Source organism: Carlito syrichta, unplaced genomic scaffold (genome assembly GCF_000164805.1).
Source record: "Carlito syrichta isolate Samal-C Ts95f unplaced genomic scaffold, Tarsius_syrichta-2.0.1 Scaffold302779, whole genome shotgun sequence".
Classification (NCBI taxonomy): Eukaryota; Metazoa; Chordata; class Mammalia; order Primates; family Tarsiidae; genus Carlito; species Carlito syrichta.
Window position 1 is genome coordinate 371,016 of NW_007246875.1, and position 19,077 is coordinate 390,092.

The window sequence follows — 19,077 nt, forward strand, 5'->3', positions numbered from 1 at the left end:
TCCAACTCAAAAATAAATAAATAAATAAATAAGTGATGAGAGGCAGCTGGCGGGCGGGGGTGGGTGTGGCTCATGCCTGCAATCCCAGCGCTTTGGGAGGTGAAGGCGACAGGATTGTCTGAGCTCAGGGGTTCGAGACCAGACTGAGCAACTTGGCAAGACCCCCGTCTCTACAACAATCCAAAAAAATTAGCCGGGCATGGTGGCGCACACCTTTGATTTCAGTTACTTGGAAGGTTGAGGCGGAAGGATCGCCTGAGCCCAACAGGTCAAGGCTGCGGGGGCTGTGAGCGTGCCACTGCACTCCAGCTTGGGAGATAGAGTGAGACTTCGACTCAAAAAAAAAATGATGAGAAGTGATCTTTGAAATGGCTCCCTTGGGTAGGGTGTGGGAGCAAAGTTTTCAAAGCCTTAAGTGAAGGAACTGCTTGGGTTTAGAGGAGCTTGGGATTCCGAGAACAACTTGGAGGGCCTTCTGTTCCTTCCTGGAATCCGCCTCACACAGTTCCCTGGATGAAGATACTGCACTCCCTTTCCTGCCTTCTCAAGTTCCCAAGAAATGCAGCCACAACCCTGGACTGTGAGGCTCCAGGGACTGGCTGGCATGAAGGAAGGCAGTATGGGGCGGGGTGGGGCAGTCTCCCGGCCATCATCTTGCTTTCTTTCTTTTTTTTGTGAGTCGGAGTCTCACTCTGTCGTCCAGACTGGAATGCAGTGGCCGCTCCCAGCCACCGCAGCCTCGACCCGCTGGGCTCCGGCGATCCTTCCGCCTCAGCCTTCCCAGTAGCTGGAACTATAGGCGCGTACTACCACACCCGGCTAATTTTTGATTTATTGTAGAGATGAGGTCTCACCAAGTTGCCCTGGTGGGTCTTGAACCTGCAGGCTCAGGCAATCCACTCACCTCGGCCTCCCAAAGCGCGGGATTACAGCCTGAGCCACTGAGCCCGGCACATCATCTTGCTTTCTGCTCCAGACCCTCCCAGCATTGGTCTCATTGCCTCCTGGTGACAAGATGATGGCCAAGTTGGCTGGCCATGGGATACCAAGGGACATACAGGAGGAAAACCCTTCCCAGAGCTCCCGACCTCATCTGCCTTTTGTCTCACTGTCCGTGACAGAGACACGTGTCCACCCAGAAGGGGGATCATGGGTCCCTTTCCCTGAGACCAAGGGATCCATCACCACCTAGTAACTTAGCAGGAGGGAACGGGGGACAACCTTGTGCCTACCTCCCAAGGCCACACATATGCGTCAGGTAGCCAAAGCCCTGGAGGGCAGATGTCCACACAGCCGAGCCCATGACAGGTTCAATAACCCTCACATCCCATCCCAGGGTTCTGATGGGAGTGGCACCCCTGCTGTACACCGCCCTTTTGAGCCACACAGCCCTACGTGTCCGTTCAATTGAGAAACTGATGAAACCATGAAACAAGGTACTACCAAATGGAGGGATCCCTTCCCATCAGTTCCAGTGACATGGCCCGGCACCCAAGCCTGGGTGAGTTGAACTGGGGGCTTCACTACGGCATCTCCGCTCCCTACCCTCGCCTTCCCTTCCCCTCCCCACTCAGGGAGCACATGCTGATTGGTTACCACTGGGGCACCGGAGAGACTGGTCATTTCCCTGTCTGGACTTGAGTTCTGTCATCTATAAAATGTGGCAATAGCAGTTTCAACACCCTCCAGTCACTTACCCTGGTGCTGTTCTATGGCAATGTGTGACATACAAGGTGGGGCTAACACATCTTTCCTCAGGAACACTCTCAGGGGACTGATGCATTCGATTGGTTTGTTTTTTTAGTCAGGATCTCACTCTGTTACCCAGGCTGGGTGCAGCGGTGCAACCTTGGTTCACTTTAGCCTCCACCTCCTGGGCTCAAGCAATCCTCCCACTTCAGCTTCCTGAATAGCTGGGACACGAGCATGTGCCACCATGCCTGGCTTTTTATTTTTTTTTAGAGATGGGGGTCTCACTATGTTGCCTAGGTTGGTTTTGAACTCTTGGTCTCAAGGGATCCTCTTGTCTCAATCTCCCAGAATGCTGGGATTACAGGTGTGAGCTACCACACCTGGTCTCAAACTTTTTTGACAACAATCCACAGTAGACATGTATATTGTGACTTAATACACACCCAGAAGTATATCTGAAACATAAATATCATGAAACACTACCTACCAGGTGCAAAGCCATCTGGTAATTTCTATTTCTTTTCTTTTTTTTTTTTTCAGTGGAGTCTCACTCTGTCACCCAGGCTGGAGTGCAGTGACACACTCATGGCAGCCTCGACCTGCTGGCTCATGTGATCCTTCCGCCTCAGCCTTTCAAGTGGCTGGAACTACAGGCATGTGTCACCATGCCCAGCTAATTTTTTTTGACTTATTGTAGAGATGAGGCCTTGCCAAGTTGCCCAGGCTAGTCTCGAATCCGTGGGCTCAGGCAATCCTCTCACTTCGGCCTCCCAACGTGCTGGGATTATAGGCATGAGCCACTGAGCCCAGCCTTCTATTTCATTTTTTAAAACACCAGTCATAACTTACTAACTTAATTTTTACAGTCCACTAATGTGCTCTGATCCCCAATTTGGAAAAACTCTGGTCTAGGCCACACTTCCTTTTTTTTTTTTGTCAGCGTCTCACTCTGTCACCCAGGCTGGAGTGCAGTGGCACAGTTACCACAGCCTCGACCTGGCGGGCTCAGGAAATCCTTCCACCTCAGCCTTCCAAGTTGCTGGAACCACAGGTGCATGCCACCATGCCCAGCTAATTTTTTGGTTTATTGTAGAGACATGATCTCACCAAGTTGCCCAAGTTAGTCTCCAACCCCGGGCTCAGGCAATCCCGTTGTCTTGGCCTCCCAAACTGTTGGTATTATAGGCCTGAGCCACCCATGCCTGGCCCATACTTCCCTTTTCTGAATTGACCTGGTATGTCAGTTTCCTATAGCTGCTGTGACAAATTACCACAAACTTTGGGACTTAAAAACAACGCAAGCTTTCTTACAGTTCTAGAAGTCAGAAGTCTGCAATCTCAGTGGGCCAAACAGGTAGGTAGGGCAGGGTTCCTTCCGGAGGCTCCAGGGAAGAATCTGTTTCCCTGCCTATGCTAGCTTCTAGAGACACCCACATTCCTTGGCTCACGGCACTGCATCACTTCAATCTGTGATCCCATCGTCCTGTCTCCTGCCTCCCTTTTACAAAGATCCTTGTGATTACACTGGGATCATGCTGGCATTCTAGGACAATCTCTCATCTCAAGACCTTTACACTTGACCACGTGTAATACTCACAAGTTCTGGAAATTAGGACATGGCCATCTTTCGGCAGAGACATACCTCTGCACCTAGTATTTATTTATTTAATTTTTTTTGAGTTGGAGTCTCACTCTGTTGCCCAGACTGGAGTGCAATGGCTGCTCCCGGCCACCGCAGCCTCGACCTGCTGGGCTCCGGCAATCCTTCCGCCTCAGCCTTCCAAGCAGCTGGAACTACAGGCGCACGCTACCACGCCCATCTAGACACCTAGTATTTAAATTATACATACACAGCTCAAGCCTGTAATTCCAGCACTTTGGGAGGTGGAGGCAAGGGGATTGCCTAAGCTCAGGGGTTCGAGACCAGCCTGAGCAACATGATAAGACCTACAATAAATAAATTTTTAAAAATTAGCCGGAAGTGGTGACACATGCCTGTGGTTCCAGCTACTTGGAAGGCTTAGGCGGAAGGATCACCTGAGCCCAGCAGGTCGAGGCTGCGGTGGCCGGGAGCGTGCCACTGCACTCCAGCCTGGGCGACAGAGTGAGACTCCAACTCAAAACACAACAAAAACATTATACATATACAATTTAAATAACCTTATAATTTATACACTGATCTGGGCTGACTATTCCACATGAGGTAGACTTAACCCCTCAGCTACTTTGCAGGCACTTAGGGAAACCCTGGGCCTTCCTGTCATTGCTTCGAGTTGGGAACACACAGATCTAAACCTTTTGTGTCATGAGCTGGGCTGAACTCAAGCAATTCATCTGGGTTCTAGGGCTGGCCCCAATTTTGTCAGCATAATATTCTGGAAGAACTCCAATTTTACTTATTTATTTATTTTTGAGTCAGGGTCTCACTCTGTTGACCAGGTTGGAGTTCAGTGGCATGATCACGACTAACCACATCCTCAACCTCCTGGGCTCTGGCGATCCTCCTGCCTCAGTCTCCCAAGTAGCCGGGACTACAGGCACACGCCACCACGCCCAGCCAATTTTACATTTTTTTGAGGTCTCATTATGCTGCCAAGGCTGGTCTCAGAACTCCTAGGTTCAAGCGGTCGTTTCACTTTAGCCTCCCCAACAGCTGCGATTATAGGTGTGAGCCACTGTGCCTGGCCTGAATTTACCTTTCACTAGCAAAATCCTTCAGATACTACTTCCTCCCTACCTCACCATTATTGTTCAGGGTCTCCAGGACCTACCAAAGGGTCAGTGCCAAGCCCAAAAGCAAACACCCAACTTTACCGGGTATCTACCACGAAATATAAATCCTGCCTTACCTTCATTTTACAGGTGAAGACACCGAGGCTCAGAGATGTTGGCTCTCTTGCTCAAGGTCACACAACTTGGTAGTACTATGATGCGAAAGTCTAAAACCTCACATCAAAGGGGTTTAGCCAGTATGTCCTGGTATGGTCAGCAGCTACCCAGGGCACCTCAGATTGGTAGTCGCTGTGGACAGAGGCCTGGTCTGAGTCTCAAAGGTAGGGGGAGAGAAGGAAGGAACTTCACAATCGCCAAGACCCCAGCACTGCAGTATAGTACTGCGGGTTTCCGGCTGCTGTGACTAGAATAGGCCTTCTTTTCAGATGAGAAATAGCCCAAGTTAAGAAAAAGAATAGAAGCCGGGCTCGGTGGCTCAGCCTGTAAACCCGTGCCTTTGGGAGGCTGAGGTGAGTGGATTGCCTGAGCCCGCGGGTTCGAGACCCGCCTGGGCAACTTGGCGAGACCTCATCTCTACAATAAATCAAAAAATTATTAACCGGGCGTGGTAGCACGCGCCTGTAGTTCCAGTTACTTGGAAGGCTGAGGCGGAAGGATCACTGGAGCCCAGCAGGTCTAGGCTGCGGTGGCCGGGAGCAGCCACTGCACTCCAGTCTGGGTGACAGAGTGAAACTCCAATCAAAAAAACAAAACAAAACCATTGCATGGATATGAAGTTTTTGAAAGCTAAGTAAGTACATTTTTTTTAGCTGTTGCATCTTTCTTTTTATTTTTTTTATTTTTATTTTTTGAGTTGGAGTCTCTGTCGCCCAGACTGAGGTGCAGTGGCTGCTCCTGGCCACCGCAATCTCGACCTGCTGGGCTCCGGCGATCCTTCCGCCTCAACCTTCCATGTAGCTAGAACTACAGGCGCGCACTACCACACCCGGCTAATTTTTTTTTGATTTATTGTAGAGATGAGGTCTCGCTTGCCCAGGCAGGTCTCGAACCCGCGGGCTCAGGCAATCCTCAGCCTCCCAAGGTGCGGGATTGCAGGTTGAGCCACCGAGCCCAGCTTCTTTTTTTTTTAAGAGTCTCAATCTGTCTCCTAGGCTGGAGTGCAGTGGTACACTCACTGCCACCACAGCCTTGACCTGCTGGGCTCAGGCAATCCTGCTTTAGCCTTCCAAGTAAACTGGAACTACAGGCGTGCGCTACCACACAGTTAATATTTTGGTTTACTGTAGAGACGAGGTCTTGCCAAGTTGCCAAGGCTGGTCTTGAACCTGTGGGCTCAAGCAATCTTCTCGCCTCTGCCTCCCAAAGTGCTAGGATTATAGGCATGAACCACCAAGTCTGGCTGTCACATCTTTCATGGAGTTTACTGTTTCCCTAAAAAACCATGTGATTTAATGAAATTAAAAAGACATTTTTAACAAATTTCTGTTTTAGGGATAGCTGTTGTCCATTCTCACAGAGCCTTGCTGGTGCACTGTGTACACAAACGTGTATACTAAGGAGCTCCTGCCATTGGGGTCCAGGGAGGACACTACAGCACACAGGACCAGGCAGGGCCATCAAGGCCAGCACCTCTGGCACCAGGATTCTCTCTTGGGGGAAGTAAGGTTTCCCATGAGTCACCAGGAGGGCAAAACTAATCTTTTTTTTTTTTTTAGTTTAGAAAATATTGTTTATTTAGAAAGTAAATTAGAGAGAGGAGAAAGAAAGAGGGGATTCACCTCCCCAAGGTAGAGGAGGGGGCCAAAGCTTAAGAAAACGTGGCTGGCTGGGCTTGCTGGCTCAGCACTTTGGGAGGTCAAGGAGAGGGGACCGCCTGAGCCCGCGGGTTCGAGACCAACCTGGCAACTTGGTGAGTCCTCGTCTCTACAATAAATCAGAAACACTAGCTGGGTGTGGTAGCGTGCGCCTGTAGTTCCAGCTACTTGGAAGGCTGAGGCGGAAGAACTGCTGGAGCCCAGCAGGTTGACACTGGGTGGCCATGAGTGTGCTATGGCCCTCCGGCCTGGGCGACGGAGTGAGACTCCAACTCATAAAACAAAAAACAAACAAAAAAAACCACACCATAGCTTAGGAAGGCAATGGACAAAACTAACCTTTTGAGAATATCATACTGTCTTTGGGAAGCAGTGCTACCAGTGTTCTAGAACAGAGTTGTGTTAGAATCACTGTTCTGGTTGTCCTGCGCTGTGAGATCAAGAATGTGGCCATGTGAAAAAAAGCTCTGTAATTTTACTTTGCTTTTCATTTATATTTGTACCTCTTCAGCGTCTCAGCCTTGGAGCCTCAAACTTCATGTCTAACTATGATGAAAGTAACTCAGTTTGGGCACAGTCATCTCTAAAGCCAATGCTAACTCTTCTCTTTTCCTTCTCCTTGCATGTGCGCTCTGTGGCGCATGGCCCGCGGGGACTGCCCTGCTGGGCACAGGGCACAGCTCTCCAGGAGCAGGCTACCATCTGGGCTTGGCTGCTTAGTGGAAGAGCGTTTCTGTTGCCCAGATGCAAGATAGGAATGGCATACCCACTTGACAGAAGTTTCACATAAGAACTGGGGTACTGAGAGATACCATTCAATAAATGGTTCTCTCCCACTCCCCAGTAATTGGTTCTTTTGATTAAAGGTTGTATAGAATGGTGCAATTTAAGAAACTAAAACTCAGCTCCAGTTACTCAGGAGGTCGAGGCAAAAGGGCTGCCTGAGCCCAGGAGGTCAAGGCTGTGGTGAGCTGTGCTTATGCCACTGCACTCCAGTATGAGGATCAGAGTGAGATCCCAACTCAAAAATTAAAAATTAAAAATTAAAAAAAGAGAGGCCGGGCTTGGTGGCTTAGCTTGTATCCCGCGCCTTTGGGAGGCTGAGGTGAGTGGATTGCCTGGGCCCGTGGGTTCGGGACCCGCTTGGGCAACTTGGCGAGACCTCATCTCTACAATAAATCAAAAATTAGCCGGGTGTGGTAGCGCACGCATATAGTTCCAGCTACTTGGAAGGCTGAGACGGAAGGATCGCCGGAGCCCAGCAGGTCGAGGCTGCGGAGGCCGGGAGCGGCCACTGCACTCCAGTCTGGGCGACAGAGTGAGACTCCAACTCAAAAAAATAAAAAAAACAAAAAAAGAGAAAGAAAGAAAAAGAAACAAAGACTCTAAGACTTTTATTCTAAAAGCAAACTAATCTAATGAAGAATCTGCCCATATTTTTCTACTAAAAATGGAAATAGTATAAGGAAACAAAACCAAAACCACATTCGGTATTTTTATTGCATTTTCTAGCAGACAATTTACATATCTCCCTCACCCTTTCTTTTAAGTTAGTGTGACAATTTTCTATAATAAACTACTTAAAGAGAAGCTTTGGTCAAAAATGGAATGAAATAGCCACAAAAAAAAAAAAAAAAATCACTGCTGCTTTTATACAACCAACACTTTCACCAATTTTATATTCAAACAAAAGCACACAACATTTGCGCGATCTGTGTGTTCAGTGTTTCCTCGGGGCTGGCTGCTCTCCCCATCATGCAAATGGCAGCGCTGCAGTCGGCCGGTTTGTCATGCTGGACGGCGGAGTTCGCTCAGCTTCACATGATCCGGAGGCCCTGGATGGAAGACTCCAAGGTCTTGAAAGAGGCAGGAAGAACGGAGGTCGTTACCGATTTCGTCACCGAGGAATGTCCACCCTGGCGTTTCTCCACAGCACACCGCCCGCCCCTTCTTTGGCTGGAGTAGGCCCGTCTCCACCCCAAATCTGGCCCTAACCCACCTCTGAGACAGGCTCTCCCAAGAGTCGCCCCTGCCGAAGCTCTGGGCCTGGGCTCCCCCTGCTGGCCCCTCCAGGCTGAGAGCCCCTTGTCCCCATGGCCCCTGGCCGCAGGTTCTGGGCACCCCTCAGCCCTTTGTGTAGTCCTTGAGGCATTCTTCCCATTCATGTCACTGGCTCTTCCCACGTGCTGCAGCTGCCCACGTGCCTGCACCTGCCTCCCCACTACATTCTCAGTGCCCAGGCACAGGTGCGCCTGCACGTCTACGTCTGTAGGCCACACAGGCACCAAAAGGTGATGAATTCAAGAGAAAAATGCACTGGGACCTCCTAGCTCATGCAAGTACAAAAGAGAGAAAAGGAGGTGGTCCGAGGGATCAAAGAACAAAAGGCTGAGATGCAACTGCCCAGGTGGGGGTAATAACACGGGAGCCGGACGCCCAGGACGTGATGCAAAAAAGAGGCAAAAAAGAGGGGGAAGACTTTAGAGAAAGACAGTTTGTTTCTCCAAAGAGTATTCTGGAGGCTTTTCCGTACTAAGTATCTGACCCAAGGAAGGAGGGGAAACCAAACACCTTAGAAATGCAGAGGTAGCGGAAAAACTGTGTACACGTTAGCCTGTCTTGGGGGCTGACAGCCAGGGAAAGTGAAATTCAGAGCCACACGTTAGGAGTCACCCTTTCTCCCAACCTGGCTTCTCCTGGCTGCTTGGCTCGCTCATCATCTGCCAGGGCCCAACCAGAGAGTGCAGAGTCCTCCTGGATTTGTCCCTTATCGTCACTGTGCCCTTCCACGCAGCCTCCTGAATGTCTCTCCTGTCCAGAACCTCCTAGCGGAGGTTAGACACCAGTCTAACGTCCTACATTTCTGATATGTGCTGGATATGACATTTTGTTTCAAGAAACGAGAAACATTCTTCTCTCAAGTTTTAACACAAACAAGATTTGCTCTGAAAGGTAGAAAATACCTTGAAATCCCAAATTGTCATGGCTCCATCAATACCAGTAGTGCAAAATTTGCGGCAATCTTGCTTGTCCACCTCATAAATAGATACTTGACTGAAAAAGAAGGAAAACAAGAGAGACGGTAAGTGCAGTGGAAGTGAGCCCAATCTTCCTAAAAGTGTAAGGGCAGCTCAGGAGATGAATTATCTTTCAACTCCTGAATATTAACTTATTCATCAACATTAGGCTGCAGCAATCTGGCTCAGAAAACAAACCAAAGCATTTTATTACAGATGTCTAGAAAAGACAAAACTGAAAAGAGGGAAGAGTTAAGAACTTGCAACCTGCATTAATCAGAGTGACCTGGAGAAGCAGCCCACACAAATGCCAGGATGCACATTGTAAACACAATCGCAAAAAGCATGGAAACGATGTTTTGAGGTTTTTTTAAAGACTAAAGTGTGATTGAAATCCAGTTGGCTACAAACAAAACCTCCCAAATCACCCTCCAAGGCAGTCAGTGAATATATAAGCCAAAAGTTTCAAATTAATCATTTACAAATGCTAGCGGCAGACATATCACCAGAATCCAACCTAGCCAAGAGGAACAGAAAAATGAAACAACTTATCTTAGCCTAATTATCTGAAAAGCTTTCAAGACAACGAACTCTACAGCTCAGATAGTATTTTTCTTTCTTCTCTGAAATGTCTAGAATTCACTCCTCTAGGGAAGGGGATGGGAAACTATGGAACATACTGCCTATTTCTGCACAGCTTGTGAGCTAAGAATGGCTTTTATATTTTAGATGGTTGGAAAAAAAATAAAAGAAGACATGGAAATTATATGAAATTCCAATTTCAATGTCCATAAAGTTTTACATATCATCCCTGGCTGCTTTCCTGCCACAACAGCAGGAAAGCCACTTATTTTTATCTAAAAAATCCTAAAAATAGGTACTTATTTTTACTTTTTACCTAAGTGTCTTCGAGAGATAATGAGAATGAGAGCTGTTTCCTTCCTGACACATGGTCTGCATAGGAGCGTAAGAGAAATTCACAAGAAGGAACTCTGAGTCATTCAAGACAGAGAAACCTAAAGAGTGTAGAGAAAATGTAAGTTTTACTATGCCTTCAAGTTCTCATTTTTCTATAGCACACTCACATCTTCAGCCTATCCTTTTTTTTTTTGAGTTTTTGAGTTGAAGTCTCACTTCATCACCCAGGCTGGAGTGCAGTAGCATGCTTGATGCCACCCCAATGTTAACCTGCTGAGATCCAGCGATCTGTCCACCTCAGCCTGCCAAGTAGCCAGAACTACAGGCATACACTACCATGTTCAGCTAATTTTTTATTTATTGTAGAGATGAGGTCTTGCCTAGGTGCCCAGGCTGGTCTCGAATGCGCGGGTTCAGGCAATCCATTTGCCTCGGCCTCCCAAACTGCTGGGATTATAGGCTGAGCCACCAAGCCCAGCTGTCTTCAGCCTATCTTAACACATTCACGATTTTTCACTTTCGTAATACTGAGAGCGGGTAAAAATTTTAAAAATCTGAAGCTGACTACCGCAAACTTCAGTTGTTAAGCACAAGTGAAATGGTCTTTTCTGCAGTGGCACCTTTTTCACAATACAGCTGAAAGTTGCAGATATATCCATTATTTGTTTCAGATACCACTCTGACTAGCATTCCATACTTTGTATTTTTATTCGGATTATAAATAGAATACAGATTATATATATTATATATATATATATATTTACACTGCATCATTACATCACTATCTGTCTCACTATCACTAATAAGTTGGAAATCTCATAAACATATATTTCTTTATTTTCCATAATTATGAAAAATGACTTTTAATGTTGAATTATGAGAGCCTTGAAATATCAAAATACAAGTAAACAACATGAATTGCAACAATATGACCAACTTGCAATTTTTACCAACTATGTAAATCAGTAACAACACTACACAGTAGATATCAGATAATCTATCAGTTAACTTTCTCCTTGCCTGACTATTCATTTTCAAGCAAAATATAATAACACATACATATGACAAAACTGCAGCATTCAGAAACAGAATTTGCAAAGACGTAACAGAATTTGCAAAGACATAAATTCACGTCAGCAGCAACCAGGAACAGAATATGGAATGACATAATTTCAGATCTGCAATCGTGAATGAGTTAAGTCCAGCTGCCTCTTCCACTGAACCTGATGAAAAGCATAACCTGCATTTCATAAAAGCTCTCTCTCTCTTTTTTTTTTTTTAGTTGGAGTCTCACTCTGTCGCCCAGACTGGAGTGCAGTGGCCGCTCCCGGCCACCACAGCCTCAACCCGCTGGGTTCTGGCAGCCTTCTGGCCTTCTGCCTCAGCCTTCTGAGTAGCCGGAATTACAGGCTCGTGCTACTACGCCCGGCTGATTTTTTTATTTATTGTACAGATGAGGTCTCACTGCCCAGGTGGGTCTCGAACCCGCGGGCTCAGGCAATCCACTCACCTCAGCCTCCCAAAGGCGCGGGATTACAGGCTGAGCCACCGAGCCCGGCCATAATAGCTCTCTTAAAGAGAAAGTCTAAAGACTTTCATTATTCCTCTCAACATCAACAACACAATAAATGTCTCTCAACACAAAGGTCTAATCAAAACCAGAAAATTCTATGGTACCCAACTCAGAACACAGTAATTTATAATATAAGTAATATATTACATTTCTCCTCTAGATTAAAAAAAATTAAAGTTTCTGGATGAAACACAATTCTGTTGTCTTATATAATCACACATACCTGATGGAAAATCAGTCAAGAGACTGCTAAGCCTTGTCATAATGATGTGAAGAAACTGTATCTCTAATTAAGTAATCTTTTCACTTGTATCCATGACTTGAAATGACAGCTACAGCTACCTTTTCAGAGGATATAACCACATTTCTTGTCATGGGTTCACCAGAGGAGCAGGGCAGTTAGGAGGGTCTCCTAGCCGGGCTCAGTGGCTCAGCCTGTAATCCCGCACCTTTGGGAGGCTGAGGTGAGTGGATTGCTTGAGCCTGAAGGTTCGAGACCCGCATGGGCAACTTGGCGAGACCTCATCTCCACAATAAATAAAAATGAGCCGGGTGTGGTAGCGCGCGCTTGTAGTTCCAGCTACTTGGAATGCTGAGGCGGAAGGATCGCCACAGCCCAGCAGGTCGAGACTGCGGTGGCCGGAAGCGGCCACTGCACTCCAGTCTGGGTGACAGAGTGAGACTCCAACTCAAAAAAATAAATAAATAAATAAAAAGGAGGGTCTCCTTTTGCTCTCTGTTGTGTCATTGAGGAAGTGAGCCCTGGGAAGAGGCTGCCCTGACAGCCCCCACCTCACATCTGCAGTAGGTCCCACACTCCTCCCATTGGATGCCTTGTACACCTGAATGACTAGGTGGTGGCAGTTCAGTCTTTATTACAAGCTGAAAAAGAGAGACTGGCAGTCGGTAAGACACAGATTTCTCGCTTTGCTCGTTCCTGAAGGCATGTCTGGGCCTGCAGTGCACAGAACTTCTGTAGGGACCCAGTTAGGAAACAAGGGGAATAAGAGCATCTTGGTCACCTAACCACTTCTCCACAGATGGCACCTACGTGATGCTATTCTGGTGCAGTGTCTCCAAGGCTGTATTGCGGTCCTCAGTCGTGGCCCTCTTGTCCATATTGCGGAAGCGTTCCATGGCAGACATGTTGCGCTGGATGCTCTGCTTTGGAATGTCTAACTTGGAGACAAAGGTCAAGTAGCCGCGGTCGTCATAGTTAAAGAGCATTGGGCAGCAGTCATGTCCCTGAAACAAGATACCAGTCAGCCCCCAGAGGGCATGTGGCCCACCTACCACCTCCTCAGCAGAATGTTACCATTATGGCGTCTCTTACGCTTAAAAGCAAGTTCTGTTTCCTCTAAAAGGCTGTTCTACTTTGTGTTAGTATCATAGACAGAGCACACGTTGTTCCTGGCCTGAGAAGCACATACAGTACACCACAAGGAAGAATGAAAAGAAATACTTACAGCAGCTACAACACTATTCTCCGAGACAAACGATACACTCAGGAGTGGCAGGAACTCTGTCTTCAGAGTTGAGACCCTGAACACAAGAATGTTTGTTACCCCGAGATAAAACAGACCACCAGCTTCTTTACAGACACAGGTGATGACAAAGGACCCATTCTCCCAGGGTCTTCTGCAGTATCAATGAACACTTATGTTTCAAAGGAACTCCATAGCCTCAACTTGCAGGAATCTCAAGCATGAGGTGACCCTGAGGTGACCTTCAGAAAGAAAGGCCTTCAGCTCTCTCTAGCCCATGCCCCACCCCTTCTGAGGTCCCTCCCACTCATGTCAAGCTGGTTCCCAGAGCCTCTGTTCTTCCATCTCGTCTTCGTGCCCAAGTCCTACTTCTAGGGCAGCTCTGATGGAATCACCTTCATGAAGCTTTTCTGGACTACTTCAGCCTGAAGTGGCTTCTCTTTTCTCTTACCTCCTATAGTTCTTACGGTCACTATCGCTTGTGAGCTAATGCCCAATGTTATAATCCTCTTCTCACCTGTGCTGACTGGAGTCCCTAGAAGGCCACGACAACAGATATTTACTGACAGCCAGGCACTGTGTTCGGAGCTAGAGCTACCAAGATGAACAAAACCTAGTCTTAGTCAGCCAGGAGCTCACGTTCAAGTGGGCTGTGTGGGGGCGGCATGTGTATGTACATAGGAGTTATTTGCTTCTGCATCTGGCAAAGAGGTTATGATAGGTAAACACATTGACTGGTGAATTAGGAGCATGTAACTTCATGCAAAAGGTGATGAATTTTATGTATTTATTTTATTTGACAGAGTTTTGCTCTGATGCCCAGGCTGGACTGCAATGGCATGATCATAGTTCACTGCAACCTTGACTTTCTGGCTCAAGAGGTCTTCCAACCTTAGCCTCTTGCATAGGACTACAGGCATGCACTGCCACAACCAGCGAATTTTTTTGAAGACAGGGTCTTGCTATGCTGCCCAGACTGGTCTTGAATTACTGGACTCAAGTGACCATCTCAGCCACCCATAGTGCTGGAATTACAGGTGTGAGACATCAAGCTCAACTATGGTAGTGCATTTTAAAAGCTAACTGTATATGTTCAAGGAGAACATTTAATAAAATTGGCATTGGATTAAACAACTAACACAATTAGCCAGGCATGGTGGCATATGCCTACAGTCCCAGCTATTCAGGAGGCTGAGGTGGGAGGATTGCTTGAGCCTAGGAGGATGAGGCTGCAGTGCTATGATTACATCACTGCGCTCCAGCCTGGGCAACAAAGCAAAACCACGTCTCAAGAAAAACAAAACAAAACAAAACAAAAAAAACTAATGTGTCATCTTAAGCCCTTACTCCCTTCCTGTGGTACGCTGACTTTTACTACATGAGATATTTATGTTGGAGAAGGGGAAGGGTGGAAGATGCAATCTGACTTATAGGACTGGAAAGGGCAAATAAGTAGTCAATAGGAGGGTAGACAGGGACTTTTTTGTTTTTTTGAGTTGGAGTCTCATTCTGTTGCCCAGGTTAGAGTGCACAGGTCACAGCTACTGCAGGATAGACCTGCTGGGCTCAGGCGATCCATCTGCCTCGGCCTTCCAAGTAGCTGAGACTGTAGGCATACAACACCATGTCCAGCTAATTTTTTTATTTATTGTAGACATGAGATCTTTTTTTTGTTTTGTTTTGTTTTTGTTTTTGTTTCTGTTTTTGAGTTGGAGTCTCACTCTGTCACCCAGACTGGAGTGCAGTGGTCGCTCCCGATCACTGCAGCCTCGACCTGCTGGGTTCTGGCAATCCTTCCACCTCAGTTTTCCAAGTAGCTGGAACTACAGGTGCGCGCTACCACGCCCGGCTAATTTTTGATTTACTGTAGAGATGAGGTCCGCCAAGTTGCCCAGGAGGGTCTTGAACCCGTGGGCTCAGGCAATCCACTCACCTCAGCTCTCCCAAAGCGTGGGATTACAGGCTGAGCCACCGAGCCCAGCCAGACACGAGGTCTTGTCATGCTGCCGAGCCTGGTCTTGAACTCCTGGGCTCAGACAATCCTCTCACCTTGGTCTCCCAAAGTGCTGGGATTACAGGCATGAGCCACCACACTCAGCCTAGACAGAGACTTATAATAAACATATGCTAACAATGTGTTGTGTATTACAATAAACCATATAAAAATCGAGTAATACTGGCATCAAAAATATCAAAGAATGTTAAAAGGCAAATTACAGGCCAGGCGCAGTGGCTCACACCTGTAATCCCAGCACTTTGGGAGGCAGAGGCAAGAGGATTGCCTGAGCTCAGGGGTTCAAGACCAGCCTGAGCAACATGGTGAGACTTCGTCTCTATAATAAATCAAAAAGTTAGCTGGGTGTGGTGGCGCACGCCTGTGGTTCCAGCTATACTTGGAAGGTTGAGGCAGAAGGATCGCCTTAGCCCAGCAGGTCAAAGCTGCAGTGGCCATAAGCATGCCATTGCACGCCAGTCCGGGCAAGAGTGAGACTCCGACTTCAAAAAAAAAAGGCAAATTACTGCACAAAACGTATAATATCCCATTTTTGTTAAAAATGAAGATACATAAGTGTCTATATATGCATAGAAGTCTTCTGAAACACTACATTTAATTAATAATGGAAGGGGAGCTTTAAAAAAAACATAAAACTAACCCCCACAAAATGCACATTTTATCCAATCAGGAAAAAATATCATCTCTGAAATGTCACGTTGTTCACACTAGGTGACCCTTACTACCTCTGGGCACCTCTCTTCCTGACCTGACAGGGAATAAAGGTCACCCAATATGACTGATTTTCAATAAAGTTGGCAAGTCACAAAACTTTTAATGGTAAGTTAAGTTTAGCTGCCAATGGAAAAGGAATTGCCAGGAAAGATCAAAGATTTCTAAAAGGAAAGGTTCCAATCTTCCTCCTCCTCCAGCATATAATGAGCAGTGAATTCTGAAGTCTGACAAGGTGCTTCATGGCTGTGCTGCACCCCCTCACAAGGAAGACACTGCAATTCGAGCTCTTCCGGCACAGAGGTGGCTTCAAGGGCTTTTCACCCTTACTGAATGAAAAGCCCCTATTAATGGAGTCAATTGTTCACTGACTACCCAAAATAAGAACACATCTACTTAATTTAAGGCCAGTAAATGATATTTATGTGTTGTAAGAAATTCAGAGTAACAGACTAAATTGGCCATTTAAAAGGGACCCTTATCTGTAGCAAACAAGAGTGTTTTTCAAAGGCATCAATAACAATACTTCCATTAAGATGTATTATTTCTGGAAGACCTAACTCTTTACAATTTCCCACACAAATGATCTAAATCTGAGTCTGCAACTATAAAGGCTGCCTGGCAGTTCTGGTCAGGAGTTTCACACTCATACTCATACCACAGGGAAGGCAGTTTTGGCCCAGCTGGTGAGAGATCCCACTCTCGCTCGCCACTCCAAACAAAAGGCAAATACTCACTGCACACTTTTTGAGGCATCAGCAACAGACACAGTGCTGTCGTGGCTGACCCAGGCCAGGCGGCTCCCACTGGCAGAGAAGCTGACCCCATGGACCCAGCCACCAGTGCCACTGCCACCAAACTCTGACATCAGCTGACCAAAAGGCATCTTGCTGCCCCATGGTGTGCTGGCTGGCTTCTCATCCACTTCTTTAATGTAGGCAGAAAACACTCTGCAGTTTAAAGGACAGGGAGAGAAGGAAAAAGCAACAAAAATATATGTATTTAGAAACAGATGACAGGCAGCTATCATAAGGCATCCCAGAACACAAAGAGGTTGGCTTATAAAAACAACAAAACATGACGTATGAGTTCAGATACACAAACCTCTCAAGTCACAGAATGGTTCTCAGGGCTGCCTACAGGCCAATCCAAGTTTAGCAAATCCACACACTATCAACAGATACTCACAGAGCACCTACTGTGTGTAAGGCTCTAGGTGTGTGGTTCTGACGCAACAAACACAAAAGCCCTTCCCTCATGGACTGCACATTCGGAGGAGGCCCTGCTGTCCCATCCCTCCCTTGCCCACGTCAGACCTTGCTAAATGACCACAGTGTCCTTCCCTGTCTACTTCACCATAATGTTCAGCACAGTCAATTGATAGGAGAGAGGAGCAATCTGCCCCCATAAGACACCAATGGTACTAATTCATGCAAAGACAGAGACACCCAAAGAGAAAGCCAAGGGAGGCCAGTGAGAAAGAGTGGGCAGGTTCCCTAGCACTGCCAGGTGATAGGCTGGGTCCCCTGATCCTCAGGTGCATTGTGCAGTCTTTGTGGCAGGAACAGTTTAAGATGAAGGCAGCTCTTTTACAAACAGGTGTCATCAGTCTTTTCCTAACTCTCTTTACCTAATTCTATGCAGCTATGTGTGAAGATGTTTTGATCCAGAGTAACAAAGGGGAAGGGACAAAGGCCAACAGCTAAAAACCTGCCCTTCCACTCTCCAATGCTGTTTCTACTTTGTAATCTTCTCCTCAGAAAATTTCTGAACCAAAGGCTCCCTAAAAAAACCAAGGTATACACCCGCCCTCCCCCATACACCAAATAGCAGCAGGAGCTCTGGAAGCGGCAGGGCAGAGGACAGAGTTATCTGCAAGTCAGATAATGTGATGTCAGTTAGTTATACTATACATCAGCATCACGACAGCACCTGCTTAAATGAGAGCCGAGAAAGAACTGGTACCTCTCAGCCACCAACTTGAGAATGTAAATGGAACAGATTCATAGTCACAGGATGGTGAATCAAAAAAAAATTTGTGGAAATAATTATCAACAAAAGAATTACAATCTATTTTCAGAATCAGATTTTTAGACATAGCACAAGAACCCAGGTGTTACAGTTTAGCGCCACTAGTTCCATTTTCTAAGGAAGCTAGAAAGATTCTAGTTAACAGATCACAAACAAAACAGAGAGAGCACATGCTGATCATCCCCTCTACATCATGGATCTTCTGCCTAAAGAAAACTTCCCTGGACTCTCCCTCCTACCTTGCTCCCAAGTCCACTTCCTTCTACCTTTATTCACCATGCACAAGCTTCTTTTCTAGATCACAAAGCCTTTATCTTTGAGTCTCCCTTACAGTGCCTAGCACAGTACCTTGCAAAAAAGGGGGAAAAATTTGTTTAAAGACGAACAATGAGGGGCTCAAGTCTGTTAATTCTCATTTGTACCCACCTGCATTTGAAGTCACATGATCCTGCTGCCAGTAATACATTGTTGGGATGCCAATCCAAGCTGAGGACTGTGGATCGAATTGGCTTTTTTATGTGTTTGCTTACCCACCTATGAGAAGACAAAACAATTTTAGCTTATTCAGGCATCAAGTGAGTCCCCAAATGACTGACAAATGTATTTCAGGCAAAAACACCTACACCTGGTCTCCTTGCCAGACAGAAGGTACATTTCTCTCTCTCTTTTTTTTTTTTTTTTGGAGTTAGAGGCTCACCCTGTCACCCAGACTGGAGTGCAGCGGCCGCTCCCGGCCACCGCAGCCTAGACCTGCTGGGCTCCGGCAATCCTTCCGCCTCAGCCTTCCAAGTAGCTGGAACTACAGGCGCGTGCTACCACGCCCGGCTAATTTTTGATTTATTGTAGAGATGAGGTCTCGCCAAGTTGCCCAGGCGGGTCTCGAACCCACGGGCTCAGGCAATCCACTCACCTCAGCCTCCCAAAGGCACGGGATTACAGGCTGAGCCACTGAGCCCAGCTAGAAGGTACATTTCTAAAGGACAGAAAGGAAAAGAACTATGAACAGTCAGTCCCTCACGCACTCCTGTCTTTTAGGTTTTGACATTCTCATCAGAGCAGCTAGTTTCCACCAGGGGTTCTCATTAAGTAA

General features: G+C 46.9%; 1 protein-coding gene across 1 annotated transcript in view; it reads right to left on the reverse strand.

Moving 5' to 3' along the window:
• Positions 1-7,720: 7,720 nt before the first annotated feature.
• ARPC1A (actin related protein 2/3 complex subunit 1A) overlaps positions 7,721-19,077 on the reverse strand; it is a 40,215-nt gene continuing 28,858 nt past the window's right edge. The window contains exons 5-10 of the mRNA XM_008057141.1: positions 18,414-18,521; positions 16,694-16,906; positions 13,214-13,289; positions 12,799-12,992; positions 9,203-9,293; positions 7,721-8,095 (exon numbers count right to left, since the gene is read on the reverse strand). Of these exons, the coding sequence (XP_008055332.1) occupies positions 8,057-8,095; positions 9,203-9,293; positions 12,799-12,992; positions 13,214-13,289; positions 16,694-16,906; positions 18,414-18,521 (721 nt within the window). The 3' untranslated portion in view covers positions 7,721-8,056. The remainder of the gene's footprint in view (positions 8,096-9,202; positions 9,294-12,798; positions 12,993-13,213; positions 13,290-16,693; positions 16,907-18,413; positions 18,522-19,077) is intronic.